The sequence below is a fragment of the Lithobates pipiens genome, unplaced genomic scaffold (assembly GCF_037356315.1).
Source record: "Lithobates pipiens isolate NorthernLeopardFrog02 unplaced genomic scaffold, aLitPip1_a1.2 Scaffold_10, whole genome shotgun sequence".
Lineage (NCBI taxonomy): Eukaryota > Metazoa > Chordata > Amphibia > Anura > Ranidae > Lithobates > Lithobates pipiens.
The window spans coordinates 2,328,701-2,349,485 of NW_027507686.1; the positions used below are offsets into that span (position 1 = coordinate 2,328,701).

General features: G+C 51.3%; 1 protein-coding gene across 1 annotated transcript in view; it reads left to right on the forward strand.

The window, feature by feature from the left end:
- The window catches only part of LOC143926997 (serine/threonine-protein kinase Nek11-like), a 351,940-nt gene that overhangs the window by 283,065 nt on the left and 48,090 nt on the right, over positions 1-20,785 (forward strand). Inside the window, exons 13-14 of the mRNA XM_077451004.1 lie at positions 11,630-11,766; positions 16,427-16,487. Coding sequence (XP_077307130.1) covers positions 11,630-11,766; positions 16,427-16,487 — 198 coding nt within the window. The remainder of the gene's footprint in view (positions 1-11,629; positions 11,767-16,426; positions 16,488-20,785) is intronic.

Consider the following 20,785-nt stretch of genomic DNA (forward strand, 5'->3'; position numbering starts at 1 on the left):
ACTAAGGTTTCACCCCATTTAATGTGTATGGAGACCGATGTTGAGACTCGCCAGCACGTTCCTGAGACCTACCATGACTTCCTGGACGTGTTCAGCAAGAAAGGGGCAGAAACACTTCCCCCTCATAGACCCTACGATTGCCCAATTGAGATCCTTCCCGGAGCCGAAATCCCTTTCGGGAGAATATTTCCCTTAACAGAAGTGGAATTGGAGACTCTCAGGACTTACATTGATGACAATCTAAAGAAGGGGTTCATACGTCCTTCTACGTCCCCAGCTGGGGCAGGAATCTTTTTTGTAGAAAAGAAGGACCATTCTCTCCGCCCTTGTGTTGACTACCGGGACTTAAATAAAGTTACAGTCAAGAACCGGTACCCACTGCCTTTGGTACCCAAATTATTCCAGCGCCTTGGATCAGCTCGTATCTTCACAAAATTGGATCTTCGCGGAGCCTATAATTTGGTCCGTATCCGAAGCGGGGACGAATGGAAGACTGCCTTCCGCACCCGCTTCGGACATTTTGAATATCTCGTAATGCCCTTTGGGCTATGCAACGCTCCTGCGACTTTCCAGAATTTTGTGAATGATATCTTTAGAGATTTTCTCGACCTGTTTGTTTTAGTATATCTGGACGACATCTTAATTTTCTCCCCCTCTCTGCCAGCTCACAGGGAACACGTTAAGAGGGTTCTCACTCGGCTTCGCCAACACGGCTTGTACGCAAAACCTGAGAAGTGCGAATTTGAACGTCGCAGCATTCAGTTTTTGGGGCTGATTATTTCGGTAGATGGAATCAAGATGGATCCGCAAAAAGTCTCGGCCATCCTGGACTGGCCAGCCCCTACTGATAAAAGAGGAATTCAACGCTTTGTGGGGTTTGCGAATTTTTATCGAAAATTCATCAAGGGATTTTCTACAATCATCGCTCCAATCACCAGATTAACGAGACAAGGTATCAAGTTCCAGTGGACTCCGGAGGCACAGGCCGCATTTTCTTCCCTTAAAGAACAATTTGTGTCAGCATCTGTCCTGAAGCATCCTAATTCTGCGCTACCCTACATTCTTGAGGTGGATGCATCCGAAGTTGCAGTGGGAGCAGTCCTTTCTCAAAGACAGGGCCCAAAGGCTTTATTACACCCAGTGGCGTTTTTCTCACGTAAATTGTCTGAAGCGGAAAAGAATTATGATGTCGGGGACAGGGAGTTACTCGCTATCAAAGCCGCACTTGAGGAATGGCGCTATCTCCTGGAGGGAGCAGCCCATCCCATTCTGGTATACACTGACCACAAGAACTTAGAGTATTTAAAGACTGCTAAGAGGCTGAAGCCGCGTCAGGCCAGATGGGCACTGTTCTTTACAAGATTTTCCTTCCACATAACCTATAGGCCCGGATCAAAGAACACCAAACCCGACACGCTATCCCGGATGTTCAGTGAACCCGAAGTTCTTCAACCCACAGACACCATCCTTGCGCCCGGAAATTTCCTTATGCTCCAGGAAGATCTTCTATCCCAACTTAAGCAGGCTTCATCGTCAGCTCCACATCCCTCAAACACCACCTTACTCTCTAGCAATAACTTGTTATGGCATGAAAACAAGATCTACGTGCCCCAACAACTACGGGTTGCTGTTCTCAAGTCTTGCCACGACCACAAATTGGCCGGTCATTTTGGGGTACACAAGACCGCCGAACTTCTCCAACGCACCTTCTGGTGGCCTCAGCTGCTAAGAGACTGTAAACTTTATGTTGAATCTTGCATTACCTGTACCCAGAACAAGAGTAGCAAGACCAAAGCCTGGGGATTGCTGAAACCACTCCCCATCCCGGAAAGGCCTTGGAAAATGATTTCCATAGACTTTATTGTTGAATTACCTCCGTCAGAAGGCTTCACCACTATCTTTGTGGTGGTCGACAGATTGTCCAAAATGGCTCATTTTCTGCCCATGAAGGGTACACCTTCTGCCCCTGAGACCGCAAGGATCTTCATTAAGGAGATTGTAAGACTCCACGGTATACCTGCAAACATTGTTTCCGACCGAGGGGTACAATTTACATCAAAATTTTGGAGAGCTTTATGTAAGTCCTTGAAAATTGATCTTTCATTTTCGTCTGCCTATCATCCCCAGACCAACGGCCAGACCGAACGAACGAACCAGACCCTTGAGCAATATTTGCGGTGTTATTCTTCTTTTTCGCAAGACGATTGGGTATCCCTTTTACCACTTGCCGAGTTTTCCTACAATAACTCTGTTCATTCTGCAACTAATCAAACTCCCTTCTTTGCGAACTATGGTTTTCACCCTCAGTTCCTATCAGCCAATATCCCAGAATGCACGGTTCCAGCAGTTCAAGAAACTTTGGACTTTTTCTGCACCAATAACAAGTTGCTTCAAGAAACGATGGCAAGAACTCAAGAACGCAACAAAGCAGTTTTTGACAGAAAGAGGAGAGGGGAGCTCGACCTAAAACCCGGAGATTTGGTTTGGTTATCTACTCTGAATCTAAAATTAACATGCCCATCTAGAAAACTGGGCCCAAAATTTGTGGGTCCTTTCCCAATTTCCAGGAAAATTAACAATGTGGCTTATGAGCTGAAATTACCAGAATCGCTGCGTATTCACCCAGTGTTTCATGTGTCCCTCTTAAGACCTTCAATCCAGGATCCCTTCACCGATCGGAACGTGGGCCCTCCTGAACCTGTGCTTATTAATGGTGAAGAGGAGTTTGAAGTAGAAGCAATTTTGGATTGCAGAAAGAGACGCAACCAGGTACAGTATCTGGTGAAGTGGAAGGGGTATGGTCCAGAAGAGAACTCCTGGGAACCAGAGACTGGCATCCACGCCAAGAGGTTGGTTCTGGCATTTAAAAGATCTCACCCAGGTAAGATGTCCCAGTTGGGCATCCGGAGGCTGCCCATTGGGGGGGGGCAATGTCAGGCAATGTCAGGAAGATCCTCCTCACGGACGTCCGAGCGGCGAAAGTCGCAGAAGATCTCTTGCCCAGTTCCAGGAGCGTTACCGCGATCGTGCGGGTGCGCGCGCGGCCATTTGACGCAAATTGGCGCCAATAGCGCTATTTAAACTGGATCCATGCCTCACTGCCTTGCTGCCTGATCAACAGCGTTCCTGTGCGTCCTGGTGATCCGTATCTGAATCTGAACCTGAACCTGTACCTGTATCTGTACCTGTACCCTGATCCGTATCGAACCCGGCTTGTTCCCGACTCTGCTGTTTGCTGCCTGCCCCCCGACTTTGGCTTGTACCCGACTACTCTTCTGGATTCCGTTTCTGTACCTGATCTGCCCGCCTGTGCCTGACCTGGACTGTTACACCATCCGTCAACTGTAAGTTGCTTGCTGTTGTACTACAGGACACCTCCCAGTCCTCCGCAATATCTGGCTGTACTCCTTCTGCGTTTGTAGCCTTCTATCTCTGGCCGCAGACTACTGGACTCTTCCGCTTCCGCATATCCATTGCACCTGCATCCATTGTTGGACTACAATACCCCTCCGTTGTTTGTCACTTCCTGCAATCACTTGTATACCGTTGCTGGACTACAGGAACCCTTCTGCTGTCTGCTGGAACTTATCTCACCTTTGCCTGCATTCAGACACCGGACTACAATACACCTCCTCCTTCAACAGTCTTCTGCCTCTACCACCTGCTATCCGGTCAGGCACTTGTGCCCCTCTGTGCTCCTGAGCCCCTGTCACCACTACCAGGGTCTCTCGAGTCAGAGGTCTACGAGAGGCCACTCCCTGCACTCCGGGCTCTGCTTAAAGGTACGTGACAACACCTTTGTAATGAACTGGAGTGGTCTACACTGAGCCTTGACCTCAATCCTACTGAACACCTTTGGGAAGAACTGGAGTGGTCTACACTGAGCCTTGACCTCAATCCTACTGAACACCTTTGGGAAGAACTGGAGTGGTCTACACTGAGCCTTGACCTCAATCCTACTGAACACCTTTGGAAAGAACTGGAGTGGTCTACATTGAGCCTTGACCTCAATCCTACTGAACACCTTTGGGAAGTACTGGAGTGGTCTACACTGAGCCTTGACCTCAATCCTACTGAACACCTTTGGGATGAACTGGAACTTGATTATGAATCAGGTCTTCTAATCCAACATCAGTACCCAACCTCACAATTGTTCTTTTGGCTGAATGGATACAAATTCCAACAGATACACTCCGAAATTTTGTGGAAAGCCTCCCCGAAAGAGTGGCTATGGCCTCAAAGAGGGGACCAACCTCATATTAATGTCTGTGGTTGTGGAATGAAATGGCCAACAAGCTGCTATAGAAGTGATGGTGAGGTCGGCACACAGTGTATCGCTATCGAGGTCAGTGAGGTCTGGTAGAGGAACATTGCCCTTTTGTCCCCATACTTCACTTTAGGTTGGGAGTCTCCTCTAGTTAGCGTGCGATCTAATAGGACGAGACAGATGGCCATTACTGCCTGTCAGGATCTTTCCGTGATAACGTAACCTTCTGCAAACAGCACAGGAAACCAGAAGCATCTCACCAATATAGAGTCATTTATTATTGATAAGTAATAAAGTAGCAAAGCAAACAGAATTCTCTATCGGTAGAGTGCTGCCGGCCTCTGCACCGTACAGCATTAGAGCCGCGCCGCATTCTGCAGCAAGAAAACCCCAATGTAATTGTACAGCCTGGAGCAGCAGTATATCAAATCTCCAGGTTGGGCGGGGGAGGGGAGAATTCATTTTCCTATCAACAGGAAAAAAATAATATTTGACCGGTAGCAAAAGTCGTGTTTGTTCAGCCAGTGACGAGTGCTGGGAGGTTTGCTAGCTTGTGCGGACAAAGGATAAAGAGAACCCGGTAAGTATAATGTGGAAGCTTTTATCTCATGCTGGAAATAGTTCTAAAGATGAACTTGCAGTTCCAGGAAACCCTAATTGTAAATTAATTGTTTTCTATGTGCCCCGTCCACACTATACATGGGTGGTGCCGAGTCAATAGACATGGTGTTAACAATCAGTCACCCAATCACTGAATCCTCATACAAGATTTACCATCTAAAACCGGGTACACACTATTCCTTTTTCTTTTTGTTCAACCTTGTAGGGTAGGGCACCCCCAATACACAGATTTCCCCCAATGTCTCAGCACCCCTTAATATGTAGATCTCCCCCCACCTATTAACACCCCCTGATACACAGAGCTCCCATTACCCCTCAATACACAAAACTCCCCCACCTCCTAGTAGCCATCAATACACCGAACCCCCCCCTACCTCCTAGTCCCCCCAATACACCATCTCCCTTCACCTCCTAACCCCCAAATACACATAACTCCTCCCACCTCCTAGTCCCCCCAATATACCATCTCCCTTCACCTCCTAACCCCCAAATACACAGAACTCCTCCCACCTCCTAGTCCCCCCAATACACCATCTCCCTTCACCTCCTAACCCCCAAATACACAGAACTCCTCCCACCTCCTAGTCCCCCCAATACACCATCTCCCTTCACCTCCTAACCCCCAATACACCATCTCCCCCCACCTCCTAGTCCCCCCAATACACCATCTCCCCCCACCTCCTAGTCCCCCCAATACACCACCCCCCATCTCCTAACCCCCAATACACCATCTCCCGTTTCCTCCTACACCACCAAATACACAGAGCTCACCCCACTTCCTAGAACCCCCCAATACACAGTGCTCCCGCCACATCCCAGCCCCTCCAGTACACATAACTCCCGCCTCCTCTCAGCAGCCGCCCAGTACAAAGACCCCCCACCTCCTCTCGTGACCACCCAGTACACAGATCTCCCACCTCCTCCTATGACCCCCCAGTACAAAGACCCCCCCCCCACCTCCTCTTGTGACCACCCAGTACACAGATCTCCCAGCTCCTCCCATAACCCCCCAGGAAAAAAGACCCCCCACCTCCTCTCGTGACCACCCAGTACACAGATCTCCCACCTCCTCCCATGACCCCCCAGTACAAAGACCCCCCACCTCCTCTTGTGACCACCCAGTACACAGATCTCCCACCTCCTCCCATGACCCCCCCCAGTACAAAGACCCCCCTCCTCCTCTCATGACCACCCAGTACACAGATCTCCCACCTCCTCCCATGACCCCCCAGTACAAAGACCCCCCACCTCCTCTTGTGACCACCCAGTACACAGATCTACCACCTCCTCCCATGACCCCCCCAGTACAAAGACCCCCCACCTCCTCTCGTGACCACCCAGTACACAGATCTCTCACCTCCTCCCATGACCCCCCAGTACAAAGTCCCCCCCACCTCCTCTCGTGGCCACCCAGTACACATATCTCCCACCTCCTCCCATGACCCCCAGTACAAAGACCCCCCACCTCCTCTCGTGATCACCCAGTACACAGATCTCCCACCTCCTCCCACAACCACCCAGTACAAAGACCCCCCACCTCCTCTCGGGACCACCCAGTACACAGATCGCCCACCTCCTCCCATGACCCCCCAGTACAAAGACCCCCCACCTCCTCTCGTGATCACCCAGTACACAGATCTCTCACCTCCTCCCATGACCCCCCAGTACAAAGACCCCCCACCTCCTCTCGTGATCACCCAGTACACAGATCTCCCACCTCCTCTAATGACCCCCCAGTACAAAGACCCCCCACCTCCTCTTGTGACCACCCAGTACACAGATCGCCCACCTCCTCCCATGACCCTGCAGTACAAAGATCCCCCACCTCCTCTTGTGACCACCCAGTACACAGATCGCCCACCTCCTCCCATGACCCCCCAGTACAAAGACCCCCCACCTCCTCTCGTGATCACCCAGTACACAGATCTCTCACCTCCTCCCATGACCCCCCAGTACAAAGACCCCCACCTCCTCTCGTGATCACCCAGTACACAGATCTCCCACCTCCTCTAATGACCCCCCAGTACAAAGACCCCCCACCTCCTCTTGTGACCACCCAGTACACAGATCGCCCACCTCCTCCCATGACCCCCCAGTACAAAGATCCCCCACCTCCTCTCATGACCACCCAGTACACAGATCTCCCACCTCCTCCCACAACCGCCCAGTACAAAGACCTCCACCTCCTCTCGTGATCACCCAGTACACAGATCTCCCACCTCCTCCCACAACCACCCAGTACACAGATCTCCCACCTCCTCTAATGACCCCCCAGTACAAAGACCCCTCACCTCCTCTCGTGATCACCCAGTACACAGATCGCCCACCTCCTCCCATGACCCCCCAGTACAAAGACCCCCCACCTCCTCTCGTGATCACCCAGTACACAGATCGCCCACCTCCTCCCATGACCCCCCAGTACAAAGACCCCCCACCTCCTCTTGTGACCACCCAGTACACAGATCTCCCACCTCCTCCCATGACCCCCCCAGTACAAAGACCCCCCACCTCCTCTCGTGACCACCCAGTACACAGATCTCTCACCTCCTCCCATGACCCCCCAGTACAAAGTCCCCCCCACCTCCTCTCGTGGCCACCCAGTACACAGATGTCCCACCTCCTCCCATGACCCCCAGTACAAAGACCCCCCACCTCCTCTCGTGATCACCCAGTACACAGATCTCCCACCTCCTCCCACAACCACCCAGTACAAAGACCCCCCACCTCCTCTCGTGACCACCCAGTACACAGATCGCCCACCTCCTCCCATGACCCCCCAGTACAAAGACCCCCCACCTCCTCTCGTGATCACCCAGTACACAGATCTCTCACCTCCTCCCATGACCCCCCAGTACAAAGACCCCCCACCTCCTCTCGTGATCACCCAGTACACAGATCTCCCACCTCCTCTAATGACCCCCCAGTACAAAGACCCCCCACCTCCTCTTGTGACCACCCAGTACACAGATCGCCCACCTCCTCCCATGACCCTGCAGTACATAGATCCCCCACCTCCTCTTGTGACCACCCAGTACACAGATCGCCCACCTCCTCCCATGACCCCCCAGTACAAAGACCCCCCACCTCCTCTCGTGATCACCCAGTACACAGATCTCTCACCTCCTCCCATGACCCCCCAGTACAAAGACCCCCACCTCCTCTCGTGATCACCCAGTACACAGATCTCCCACCTCCTCTAATGACCCCCCAGTACAAAGACCCCCCACCTCCTCTTGTGACCACCCAGTACACAGATCGCCCACCTCCTCCCATGACCCCCCATTACAAAGATCCCCCACCTCCTCTCATGACCACCCAGTACACAGATCTCCCACCTCCTCCACAACCGCCCAGTACAAAGACCTCCACCTCCTCTCGTGATCACCCAGTACACAGATCTCCCACCTCCTCCCACAACCACCCAGTACACAGATCTCCCACCTCCTCTAATGACCCCCCAGTACAAAGACCCCCCACCTCCTCTCGTGATCACCCAGTACACAGATCGCCCACCTCCTCCCATGACCCCCCAGTACAAAGACCCCCCACCTCCTCTCGTGATCACCCAGTACACAGATCGCCCACCTCCTCCCATGACCCCCCAGTACAAAGACCCCCCACCTCCTCTCGTGATCACCCAGTACACAGATCTCTCACCTCCTCCCATGACCCCCCAGTACAAAGACCCCCCACCTCCTCTCGTGATCACCCAGTACACAGATCGCCCACCTCCTCCCATGACCCCCCAGTACAAAGACCCCCCACCTCCTCTTGTGACCACCCAGTACACAGATCTCCCACCTCCTCCCATGACCCCCCCAGTACAAAGACCCCCCACCTCCTCTCGTGACCACCCAGTACACAGATCTCTCACCTCCTCCCATGACCCCCCAGTACAAAGTCCCCCCCACCTCCTCTCGTGGCCACCCAGTACACAGATCTCCCACCTCCTCCCATGACCCCCAGTACAAAGACCCCCCACCTCCTCTCGTGATCACCCAGTACACAGATCTCCCACCTCCTCCCACAACCACCCAGTACAAAGACCCCCCACCTCCTCTCGTGATCACCCAGTACACAGATCGCCCACCTCCTCCCATGACCCCCCAGTACAAAGACCCCCCACCTCCTCTCGTGATCACCCAGTACACGTAGATCTTCTACATCCTCCCACAGCTGCCCAGTACAGAACTACTGCAGAGTGATCCATGCCAAGCCTCCTGGCAGCTGCTGCTCTTGAACTGTCACTTGCTGCTCCCTGTGTCAGATGTGAACACAGAATCGGCACAGGAAGCCACTTCTGTGTTTACAAGTCAAAGTGGCCGGCGGGGGAGCAGAGGGTTAATGCAGGAGGTCCACCATAGTCCGCACAAAAAAAATCCCTCCTGACTGGTGCGACTCTGCAGTCACTCCTGTCTGTCAGTGAGAGGCAGAGAGAGGGGAGCTCCCAGCACCACCCCCCCTGCACTGCACAAGCAGATAGCGCCCAGGGCAGGTGCCCCTTCTGCCCCTGCCTCCTGCCGGTTCTGAGTATAGGTGGACCCAGTTCTGTTCCTGGGCTGCTACCTCTATGATAGCGACAAAGGAAGTGGCCACCAGACGGTAAATTCTTGGATGTGGTACAAAAGTCTATCAAGCTGCATTTAGTACCATCAGGAGACGCCGGTCTTCGCCAAGCCTTAACACAGACCCCTTTGTGCATTCTGACGTTATTTTATTAGCGTCAGCTGCTCCAGCCCTGAAGAAGGGGGAGGCTTTTCCCCCTGAAACGTGTTGGCTGTATATTTGATGCTCTTAACCATTACAAGGTAAATAACGAACCTTCGCACCAGGCGCTCCTCCGTACCCAACAAAGATGCACCAGGAAGTGAAAGGAAACTGTTTTCTTTGGAGCTTTGCCTTCAAAAAGAGGATACAGAGGGCCGGAAAACAAAACAGAGGATCTACCGTTCGCCTTTACAGCCCAATTCTAGGCTATTTTTTTTTTTTTAATCTTTTACTGAATCAGTTAAAATTAAAAAATAAAACAATGCAATGCTCACCTTCCCCCCGGCGATGTCCTCTACAGACTCGCCACTCTGAGGTCCAGCGCTGGATCTCTACCAGGCCTAGGGTCACCCACCCCACTTCCTGTAAGCCCAGGGCAGCACCGCTACAGGTTCAGCCAGTGCCCAGAACAAGAATGTGGAACTGTGCCTCCCTGCTAATGCATGCCATAGAATACGTGTGCCACCCTGGGCCCATTCTCTGCCCACTTGCTCCAGCTGCCCATGCTTGGCATGGAGTGTGCACTGCACATGCTTGGCCAATTGCTTGCTTAACCCCATGGGTTCAACAAAAAAACAAAAAACGTCAGCCCCGGTCGGAGCCGCTGTACTAACCAATGCGAGGTTAGTCCAGCGATCTCCCCTGCCCTGCCAGAACACTCTGATCAGAGCTCTCTGCCATTGGCTGAGAGGGCTGATCGGCAGTCGGTCAGATGCTGGATTTTCAGTATGCGCATCTGACAGAAGCTGGCCAAACAGCCGAATTCTGTCGGGCAGATCGGCACACACACGGGTAGAATGTCACCCATTTTTTATTTTTCTTGAACCGGCCGTTGCCTTCCGACATTTCGCCCGTGTTTATGGGGGTTTAATGTCATTTGGAAGCAATGTTTAGTAGTTATGATACAATTGTAAATGATCAAATTTTGACAACGATAGAATGGGATTTTACAGATGCAAGGTAAGTATTAAAATGTATATATTTTATTTATACAAAAATGAAAATCCATAAATATATAGATAATACACATATACTGTAGTTACAATTGGACAATGTGTTATTACGTTATACTGAGTCCCAAGCGCACTCTTGTCTTCTACATGTTTCGCCAAATTGGCTTCTTCAGGATGTAATAAAGTGCTACAGTACAACTATATAATTATGAAGAGATATAATTAGAAAAAATACATGCAGTAATCAGTATATATAATGTATCAAGTTCACATCACATATCAGGGCTCCCAGAGATTGCACCCAGATAGGACCAGAGACAGAGGGGGGAGGGGGCAATCCCAGATGGCCGAGGGGCACCTGAAAATCCAAGGTTAGGCCCCCACTATACCCACACCCATTGTAAATTGTCATTTGCATCTCTGTTTCCGCCATGTAATCTCATAACTTGGTTGATTGGAATATGATTATATTCATGAACAGCGGATCTCAGTGCTGCCAACTGATGCAAAACGATCAACAAAGCCCCGTTCCGGCCAATCGACTCATGGTGGCAATATGTGCTTCAATGCTGTGCCATTCAATCAAAATGATCAAATCCGCAAACAATTTCCTTAAAATAATCCCTGGGGATCCTGCCATGAAGGTCCTTATTCAGGCACTTCCTGTAATGGGGTGGCCACAATCTACCAGCTGTGCTCCTGTGGTGTCACCACGTCACATGGTGGAGACCACGAGCGGCCGTATCTGCACGCACTACACCGACATGGTCCAACAGTGTCATTATTAAGAAGTAAGTGAGTAATAATGTGCAGCTGACACTGGAGGAGGAGCATGTAGACAGGAAGTGGTGGAAAGAGGTTGCAGGAGATCAGCATCACTGATATATCAAAGGGATGAAGAAAAGGTGAGACGGTATTTTATTTCATAAAATGTCATTGTTTATGTTACATCAGAGTTTTTCTAATTAAATGACATTCAGTTATTATTCAGATTTACTGAATCCCCCTGCTGTCCCTACAGATGTCCTCAGAGAAGAAGAGGAGAGCGAGGAGGAGGAGAGCGAGGAGGGGGAGGAGGAGGAGAGCGAGGAGGGGGAGGAGGAGGAGAGCTGCGCTGGTTCAGTAATGACTCTATCATTACCTCTGTCAGAGCAGCAGGTGAGTACCGTCATTGGAAAAACACATCTCTGATTGGAGGGATCTATGAATTGGTGATATCTATAACCCTCTGGAAGTTTCTTAGACTGGGTAGAATATTGGCCCCTCACAGCAGAGCCTCCCCCTCACATCAGAGCCCCCCCTCACATCAGAGCCCCCTTCACATCAGAGCCTCCCCTTAACATCAAAGCCCCCCTCACAGCAGAGCCTCCCCCTCACATCAGAGCCCCCCTCACATCAGAGCCCCCCCTCACATCAGAGCCTCCCCTTAACATCAAAGCCCCCCTCACAGCAGAGCCTCCCCCTCACATCAGAGCCCCTCTCACATCAGAACCTCCCTTCACATCAGAGCCCCCCTCACATCAGAGCCCCCCTCACATCAGAGCCTCCCTCACATCAGAGCCTCCCCTCACTTTAGAGCCTCCCCTCACATCAGAGCCTCCCTCACATCAGAGCCCCCCTCACATCAGAGCCTCCCCTCACATCAGAGCCCCCTCACATCAGAGCCCCTCTCACATCAGAGCCCCCCTCACATCAGAGCCTCCCTCACATCAGAGCCCCCCTCACATCAGAGCCTCCCCTCACATCAGAGCCCCCTCACATCAGAGCCCCTCTCACATCAGAGCCTCCCCTCACATCAGAGCCCCCCTCACATCAGAGCCTCTCTCACATCAGAACCTCCCCTCACATCAGAGCCTCCCTCACATCAGAGCCCCTCTCACATCAGAGCCTCCCCTCACATCAAAGCCCCCCTCACATCAGAGCCTCCCTCACATCAGAGCCCCTCTCACATCAGAGCCTCCCCTCACATCAAAGCCCCCCTCACATCAGAGCCCCCCTCACATCAGAGCCCCTCTCACATCAGAGCCTCCCCTTACATCAAAGCCCCCCTCACATCAGAGCCTCCCTCACATCAGAGCCCCTCTCACATCAGAGCCTCCCCTCACATCAAAGCCCCCCTCACATCAGAGCCCCCCTCACATCAGAGCCCCTCTCACATCAGAGCCTCCCCTCACATCAAAGCCCCCCTCACATCAGAGCCTCCCTCACATCAGAGCCCCCCTCACATCAGAGCCTCCCCTCACATCAGAGCCCCCTCACATCAGAGCCCCTCTCACATCAGAGCCTCCCCTCACATCAGAGCCCCCCTCACATCAGAGCCCCTCTCACATCAGAGCCTCCCCTTAACATCAAAGCCCCCCTCACAGCAGAGCATCCCCCTCACATCAGAGCCCCTCTCACATCAGAACCTCCCCTCACATCAGAGCCCCCCTCACATCAGAGCCCCCCTCACATCAGAGCCTCCCCTCACATCAGAGCCCCCCTCACATCAGAGCCTCCCCTTAACATCAAAGCCCCCCTCACAGCAGAGCATCCCCCTCACATCAGAGCCCCTCTCACATCAGAACCTCCCGTCACATCAAAGCCTCCCCCTCACATCAGAGCCTCCCCTTAACATCAAAGCCCCCCTTACATCAAAGCCCCCCCTTCACATCAGAGCCCCCCTCCCATCAAAGCCCCCGTCACATTAGAGCCTCCCCCTCACATCAGAGCCTCCCCTTAACATCAAAGCCCCCCTCACAGCAGAGCCCTCCCCACATCAAAGCCCCCTCACATCAGAGCCCTCCCCCATCAAAGCCCCCCTATTCACATCAGTGGCTCCCCACATCAAAACCCCCCCTCACATCAGAGCCCCCCCATTTTATATCAGGGTCCCCCATTCGCATCAGATCCCCCTCATCAGAGCCTCCCCTTAATATCAAAGCCCCCCTCACAGCAGAGCCTCCCCCTCACATCAGAGCCCCTCTCACATCAGAACCTCCCCTCACATCAGAACCTCCCCTCACATCAGAGCCCCCTTCACATCAGAGCCTCCCCTCACATCAGAGCCTCCCCTCACATTAGAGCCTCCCCTTCACATCAGAGCCCCCCTCACATCAGAGCCTCCCCTCACATCAGAGCCTCTCCTTAACATCAAAGCTCCCCTCACAGCAGAGCCTCCCCCTCACATCAGAGCCCCTCTCACATCAGAACCCCCCTCACATCAGAGCCTCCCCTCACATCAGAGCCTCCCCTCACATCAGAGCCCCCCTCACATCAAAGCCCCCCTCACATCAGAGCCCCCCTCACATCAGAGCCTCCCCTTAACATCAAAGCCCTCCTCACAGCAGAGCCTCCCCCTCACATCAGAGCCCCTCTCACATCAAAGCCCCCATCACATCAAAGCCTCCCCCTCACATCAGAGCCTCCCCTTAACATCAAAGCCCCCCTCACATCAAAGCCCCCCCTTCACATCAGAGCCCCCCTCACATCAAAGCCCCCCTCACATCAGAGCCTCCCCTTAACATCAAAGCCCCCCTCACAGCAGAGCCCTCCCCACATCAAAGCCCCCCCTATTCACATCAGTGGCTCCCCACATCAAAACCCCCCCTCACATCAGAGCCCCCCCATTTTATATCAGGGTCCCCCATTCGCATCAGATCCCCCTCATCAGAGCCTCCCCCTTCACATCAAAGCCCCCTGTTTACATTAGAGCTATCCCTTTAAATTGGAACCCCCTCACATGAAAGCCCCCCTATTCACCTCAGAGCCCCCCATCAGATCCCACTCATCAGAGCCCCCCCTTCATATCAGAGCTCCCCTTTCACATCAGAACCTGCCCTTCACATCAGAGACCCCCATTTTATATCAGAGCCCTCCATTCACATCAAACCCCCCTCATCAGAGCCCCCCTCCCCCCTTCATATCACAGCTCCCCCCACATATCAGACCTCCTCTTCACATCAGAGTTCTGCCTTCATATCAGAACCCCCCCCCCCCCTTCATGGACTCATGGGACATGTGACCTCCAGCAGCCTCCTGAGACATGTGACCTCCCATAGCCTCCTGGGACATGTGACCTCCAGCAGCCTCCTGAGACATGTGACATCTCGCTGCCTCCTGGGACATGTGACCTCACATTTCCTCCTGGGACATTTGATCTCCTGCAGCTTCCTAGGACATGTGATGTCCAGCAGACTCATGGGACATGTAACCTCCCACAGCCTCCTGGTACATATGACCTCCCTCAGCCTCCGGGGACATGTGACGTCCTGCAGCCTCCTGAGACAGGTGACGTCCTTCTGCCTCATGGGGTATAATACATCCCTCAGCCTCCTGGGACATGTGACATTCTATAACCTCCGGGGACATGTGATATCCCACAGCCTCCTGGGATATTTGATGTCCTACAGCCTCCTTGGGATATGTGACATCCCGCAGCCTCCTGGCACATGTGACATCCTACAACCTCCTGGGAGATTTGACATCCCACAGCCTCCTGAGACAGGTGACGTCCTTCTGCCTCATGGGGTATAATACATCCCTCAGCCTCCTGGGACATGTGACATTCTATAACCTCCGGGGACATGTGATATCCCACAGCCTCCTGGGATATTTGATGTCCTACAGCCTCCTTGGGATATGTGACATCCCGCAGCCTCCTGACACATGTGACATCCTACAACCTCCTGGGAGATTTGACATCCCACAGCCTCCTGAGACAGGTGACGTCCTTCTGCCTCATGGGGTATAATACATCCCTCAGCCTCCTGGGACATGTGACATTCTATAACCTCCGGGGACATGTGATATCCCACAGCCTCCTGGGATATTTGATGTCCTACAGCCTCCTTGGGATATGTGACATCCCGCAGCCTCCTGGCACATGTGACATCCTACAACCTCCTGGGAGATTTGACATCCCACAGCCTCCTGGGACATGTGACTTCCCACAGCCTCCTGGGACATGTGACATCCCACAGCCTCCTGGGACATGTGACATCCCACAGCCTCCTGGGACATGTGACTTCCCACAGCCTCCTGGGACATGTGACATCCCACAGCCTCCTGGGACATGTAACATCCTGCAACCTCCTATTTGACTTCCCACACCCTCCTGGGACATGTGACATCCACAGCCTCTTGGGACATGCAACGTCCCACAGCTTCCTGAGACATGTGATGTCCTGCAGCCTCCTGGGACATGTGACGTCCCGCAGCCTCCTGGGACATGTGGTGTATCCCAGGAGGTTGCGGGTGGGGGGGGGGGGGGTGAAATTCTGCAAATGCCGCCTTATGCAAACTAAGCAGAGGTCAGAGCGGGTACCTGACAGAAAAAGGTCCCCGTTCCCAGGAAAAATAAGCAGCATGAGTGGAAATTTCTGTATTTTAGGGAAGTTCTGCTTTACCTTTACGCCTGCTACAAACAGCTGGTGAAAATGAAATCTGATTGGTTGTTTGGGGGTCACTATGCTTTGCAATTTCTGCCTATTACCCGGCCGCGTGTCATAAGAATTCATGTCATTTTCTGAGTCTCTGGCCTAGAACGCGTACAGAGAGGCAGAATCTGACTTTTACTTGCCGCATGCTTACTCGGTGCCAGCCAGGCCGCTAGCATTCTCAGCATCACTTCTGTCATGTCAGGTGTTCTTTATAATTGAAGTGTTTTGTTTTTCAGCAATGCAGCAGATTTTCCTGTAATACAAATCCCCCCCTCCCCTCCCCCGCTGTGGTTTATCGGGAATTAGTTATCATGTAATCAGATCCGGGGGATGGGAAATGCTGGAGACTCTCGTTTTATGTGATCATTCGATGTTAATCTGGTCTGTCTCCTCCACAGAGCAACACGCTGAGTGCGTACCGGAGCTGTCTGCGGAGATTCCTCGAGTCCAGCATGGAAAGTACGTCTATTCGAAAATCTGAACTCCAGGCAAACCGCTAAATACACAGAAGGAAAGCATAACCGCGCCATGAAAAAGTATTCATACCCCTTGACATTCCCCACATCTTGTCATGTCACAACCAAAAACATAAATGTATTTTATTGGGATTTTATGTGATGGACCAACACAAAGTGTCACATAATTGTGAAGTGGAAGGAAAATTATACAAATAAATATGTGAAAAGTGTGGGGGAGGGGCATTTGTATGGTGCCCCCTTTACTCTGATACCCCTAACTGAAATCTAGAGGAACCAATTGCCTTCAGAAGTCACCTAATTAGTAAATAGAGTCCACCTGTGTGTCATTTAATGTCAGTATAAATACAGCTGTTCTGTGAAGCCCTCAGAGGTTTGTTAGAGAACCTTAGTGAACAAACAGCATCATGAAGGCCAAGGAACACACCAGACAGGTCAGGGATGAAGTTGTGGAGAAGTATAAAGCAGGGTTGGGTTATAATAAAATCTCCCAAGCTTTGACCATCTCACGGAGCTCTGTTCAATCCATCATCGGAAAATGGAAAGAGTATGGGCACAACCGCAAACCTACCAAGACACGGCCGTCCACCTAAACTGACCGGGCCGGGCAAGGAGAGCATTCATCAGAGAAGAGCCAAGAGGTCCATGGTAACTCTGGAGGAGCTGCAGAGATCCACAGCTCAGGGGGGAGAATCTGTCCACAGGACAACTATTAGTCGTCTCTCCACAAATCTGCCCTTTATGAAGAGTGACAAGAAGAAAGACATTGGAGAAAGAAAGTCATAAGAAGTCCTGTTTGTAGTTTGTGAGAAGCCATGTGGGGGAGGGGGCAGCAAACATGTGGAAGAAGGTGATCTGGTCAGAGGAGACCAAAATTCTACTTTATGGCCTAAAAGCAAAACGCTATGTGTGGGGAAAACTAACACCGCCCATCCCCCGAACACACCATCCCCACCGTGAGACATGGTGGTGGCAGCATCATGTGGTGGGGATGGTTTTCTTCAGCAGGGACAGGGAAGCTGGTCAGAGTTGATGGGAAGATGGATGGAGACAAATACAGGACAATCTTAGAAGAAAACCTGTTAAGAGTCTGCAAAAGACTTGAGACCGGGGCGGAGGTTCCCCTTCCAGCAGGACAACGACCCGAAACATCCAGCCAGAGCTACAATGGAATGGTTTACATCAAAGCATATTCATGTGTTAGAATGGCCCAGTCACAGTCCAGACCTAAATCCCATTGAGAATCTGTGGCCAGACTTGAAAATTGCTGATCACAGACGCTCTCCATCCAATCTGACAGAGCTTGAGATATTCTACAAAGAAGAAGAATGGGCAGAAATGTCCTCTCTAGATGGGCAAAGCTGGTAGAGACATCCCCAAAAAGACTTGTAGAGAAAGGGGGTTCTACAAAGTATTGACTCCGGGGGGCGCCATACAAATGCCCCTCCCCCACACTTTTCACAGATTTATTTGTATCATTTATCATTTTCCTTCCACTTCACAATTATGTGACACTTTGTGTTGGTCCATCACATAAAATCCCAATAAAATACATTTATGGTTGTAACATGACAAGATGTGGGGAATGTCAGGGGGTATGAATACTTTTTCAAAGGCACTGTATATATGGGATGACAGGTCTATATTTCTGTCCATCCAGTCCTGAGATTTTCACAGCTCTGCCCCACAGCCACATTCCTGTCTGATCAGCAGGAGACCTGAATTTTCTCTACTGACATTCGGGTTCTTGTCTCTCCCCCAGCCAGTGACTGGACACTGAAGCAGCAGACTGATGATTTCAACTATATCAGAGGTCTCTAAACTTTCTGAACAAAGGGGAGGAATAGTACCCTATCATTGGTGTCAGTGGGAGGAATAGTGCCCCATCATTGGTGTCAGTGGTAGGAATAGTGCCCCATCATTGGTGTCAGTGGTAGGAATAGTGCCCCATCATTGGTGTCAGTGGAAGGAATAGTGCCCCATCATTGGTGTCAGTGGGAGGAATAGTGCCCCATCATTGGTGTCAGTGGGAGGAATAGTGCCCCATCATTGGTGTCAGTGGGAGGAATAGTGCCCCATCATTGGTATCAGTGGGAGGTATAGTGCCCCATCATTGGTGTCAGTGGGAGGAATAGTGCCCCATCATTGGTGTCAGTGGGAGGAATAGTGCCCCATCATTGGTGTCAGTAGGAGGAATAGTGCCCCATCATTGGTGTCAGTGGGAGGAATAGTGCCCCATCATTGGTGTCAGTAGGAGGAATAGTGCCCCATCATTGGTGTCAGTGGGAGGAATAGTGCCTCATCATTGGTGTCAGTAGGAGGAATAGTGCCCCATCATTGGTAATAATAATAATAATAATAATAAATGTTATTTATAATGCACTTTCCATCAAAAGACCTCAAAGTGCTACATAATTACAATAAAAACAAACAAACCGCTTAATTTACAAAACATTTGCTAAAAAGAAAAGTCTTCAGCCCCTTTTTAAAATTTTCAGTAGACTGAGAAACCCTCAGACTATCAGGCAAAGCATTCCACAGACGTGGGGCAGCAGCACAAAAGGCCCGTCTCCCATGGTTTTCAACCTAGTTTTTGGAATCTCTAAACAATTCAAATTAGTTGAGCGAAGGGAACGCGGTAGATTTTGCAATCTAAGAAGTTCCTTAAGATAAGGTGGAGCTTGTCCATGTATAGCATTGATGCACAAGAAGAGAGACCTTATACTCAATCCTTGTAGAGACCGGCAGCCAATGAAGAGATTGTAAAATTGGAGTGATATGCTCATGCTTCCGCACTCTCATTAGGATCCTCGCTGCAGAGTTTTGAACGTATTGCAACCTCTGCATGCTCTTTCTCGGAATCCCAATGAGAAGTGCGTTGCAATAATCCAGCCTGGAGGAGACAAAGGCATGAATCAATCTTTCAGCATCGGAAAAAGAAAGGATAGGACGAAGTTTAGAGATATTACGAAGGTGGTAGAAAGAAGTCTTGCATACTTGATTTATATGAGCTTCAAAAGTGAGTTGGGAATCCATTTTTACACCAAGATTAGTGACAACAGACGAAACTGGAATTTTAGAGCCTGAAAAGGCAATACTTGTTATCAGCGATGATTTAATCTGGTGAGATGTTCACTGGGAGGAATAGTGCCCCATCATTGGTATCAGAGAGAGGAATAGTGCCCCATCATTGGTGTCAGTGGGAGGAATAGTGCCCCATCATTGGTATCAGAGAGAGGAATAGTGCCCCATCATTGGTGTCAGTGGGAGGAATAGTGCCCCATCATTGGTGTCAGTGGGAGGAATAGTGCGCCATCATTGATGTCAGTAGGAGGAATAGTGCCCCATCATTGGTGTCAGTGGGAGGAATAGTGCCCCATCATTGGTATCAGAGAGAGGAATAGTGCCCCATCATTGGTGTCAGTGGGAGGAATAGTGCCCCATCATTGGTGTCAGTGGGAGGAATAGTGCCCCATCATTGGTGTCAGTGGGAGGAATAGTGCCCCATCATTGGTGTCAGTAGGAGGAATAGTGTCCCATCATTGGTGTCAGTGGGAGGAATAGTGCCCCATCATTGGTGTCAGTGGGAGGAATAGTGTCCCATCATTGGTGTCAGTGGGAGGAATAGTGCCCCATCATTGGTGTCAGTAGGAGGAATAGTGCCCCATCATTGGTGTCAGTGGGGAGAATAGTGCCCCATCATTGGTGTCAGTGGGAGGAATAGTGCCCCATCATTGGTATCAGTGGGAGGAATAGTGCGCCATCATTGATGTCAGTAGGAGGAATAGTGCCCCATCATTGGTGTCAGTGGGGAGAATAGTGCCCCATCATTGGTGTCAGTGGGAGGAATAGTGCCCCATCATTGGTGTCAGTGGGAGGAATAGTGCCCCATCATTGGTGTCACTGGGAGGAATAGTGCCCCATCATTGGTGTCAGTGGATGGCATGGTGCCCCAAGGGCCAAACAAAGGCAAGCTAAGGGCCACGCCCAGCCTGTGGACAGCAGTATAGAGACCACTGATCTATGTCACTCTGCTCTCTCCTCCTATCAGAATGTTCCCTGTTAGCACACGAGCACTGCAGCACACTTCATTGGCTCCTTGTGCTGTTTTTCTGACTTGCAGGCTGAGTTCTGCTGTATAGGAACTGCAGAGGCTGATCAGATTCAGGTATTTCTAATGCTTGCATTTATATGTATTAATGAATGCAGTTTAACCACTTCTTGTCCGGACCGTCCTGCCTTCTCCTGGCACCGGGTGGGGCCCCTCGGGCCCCTTACCGT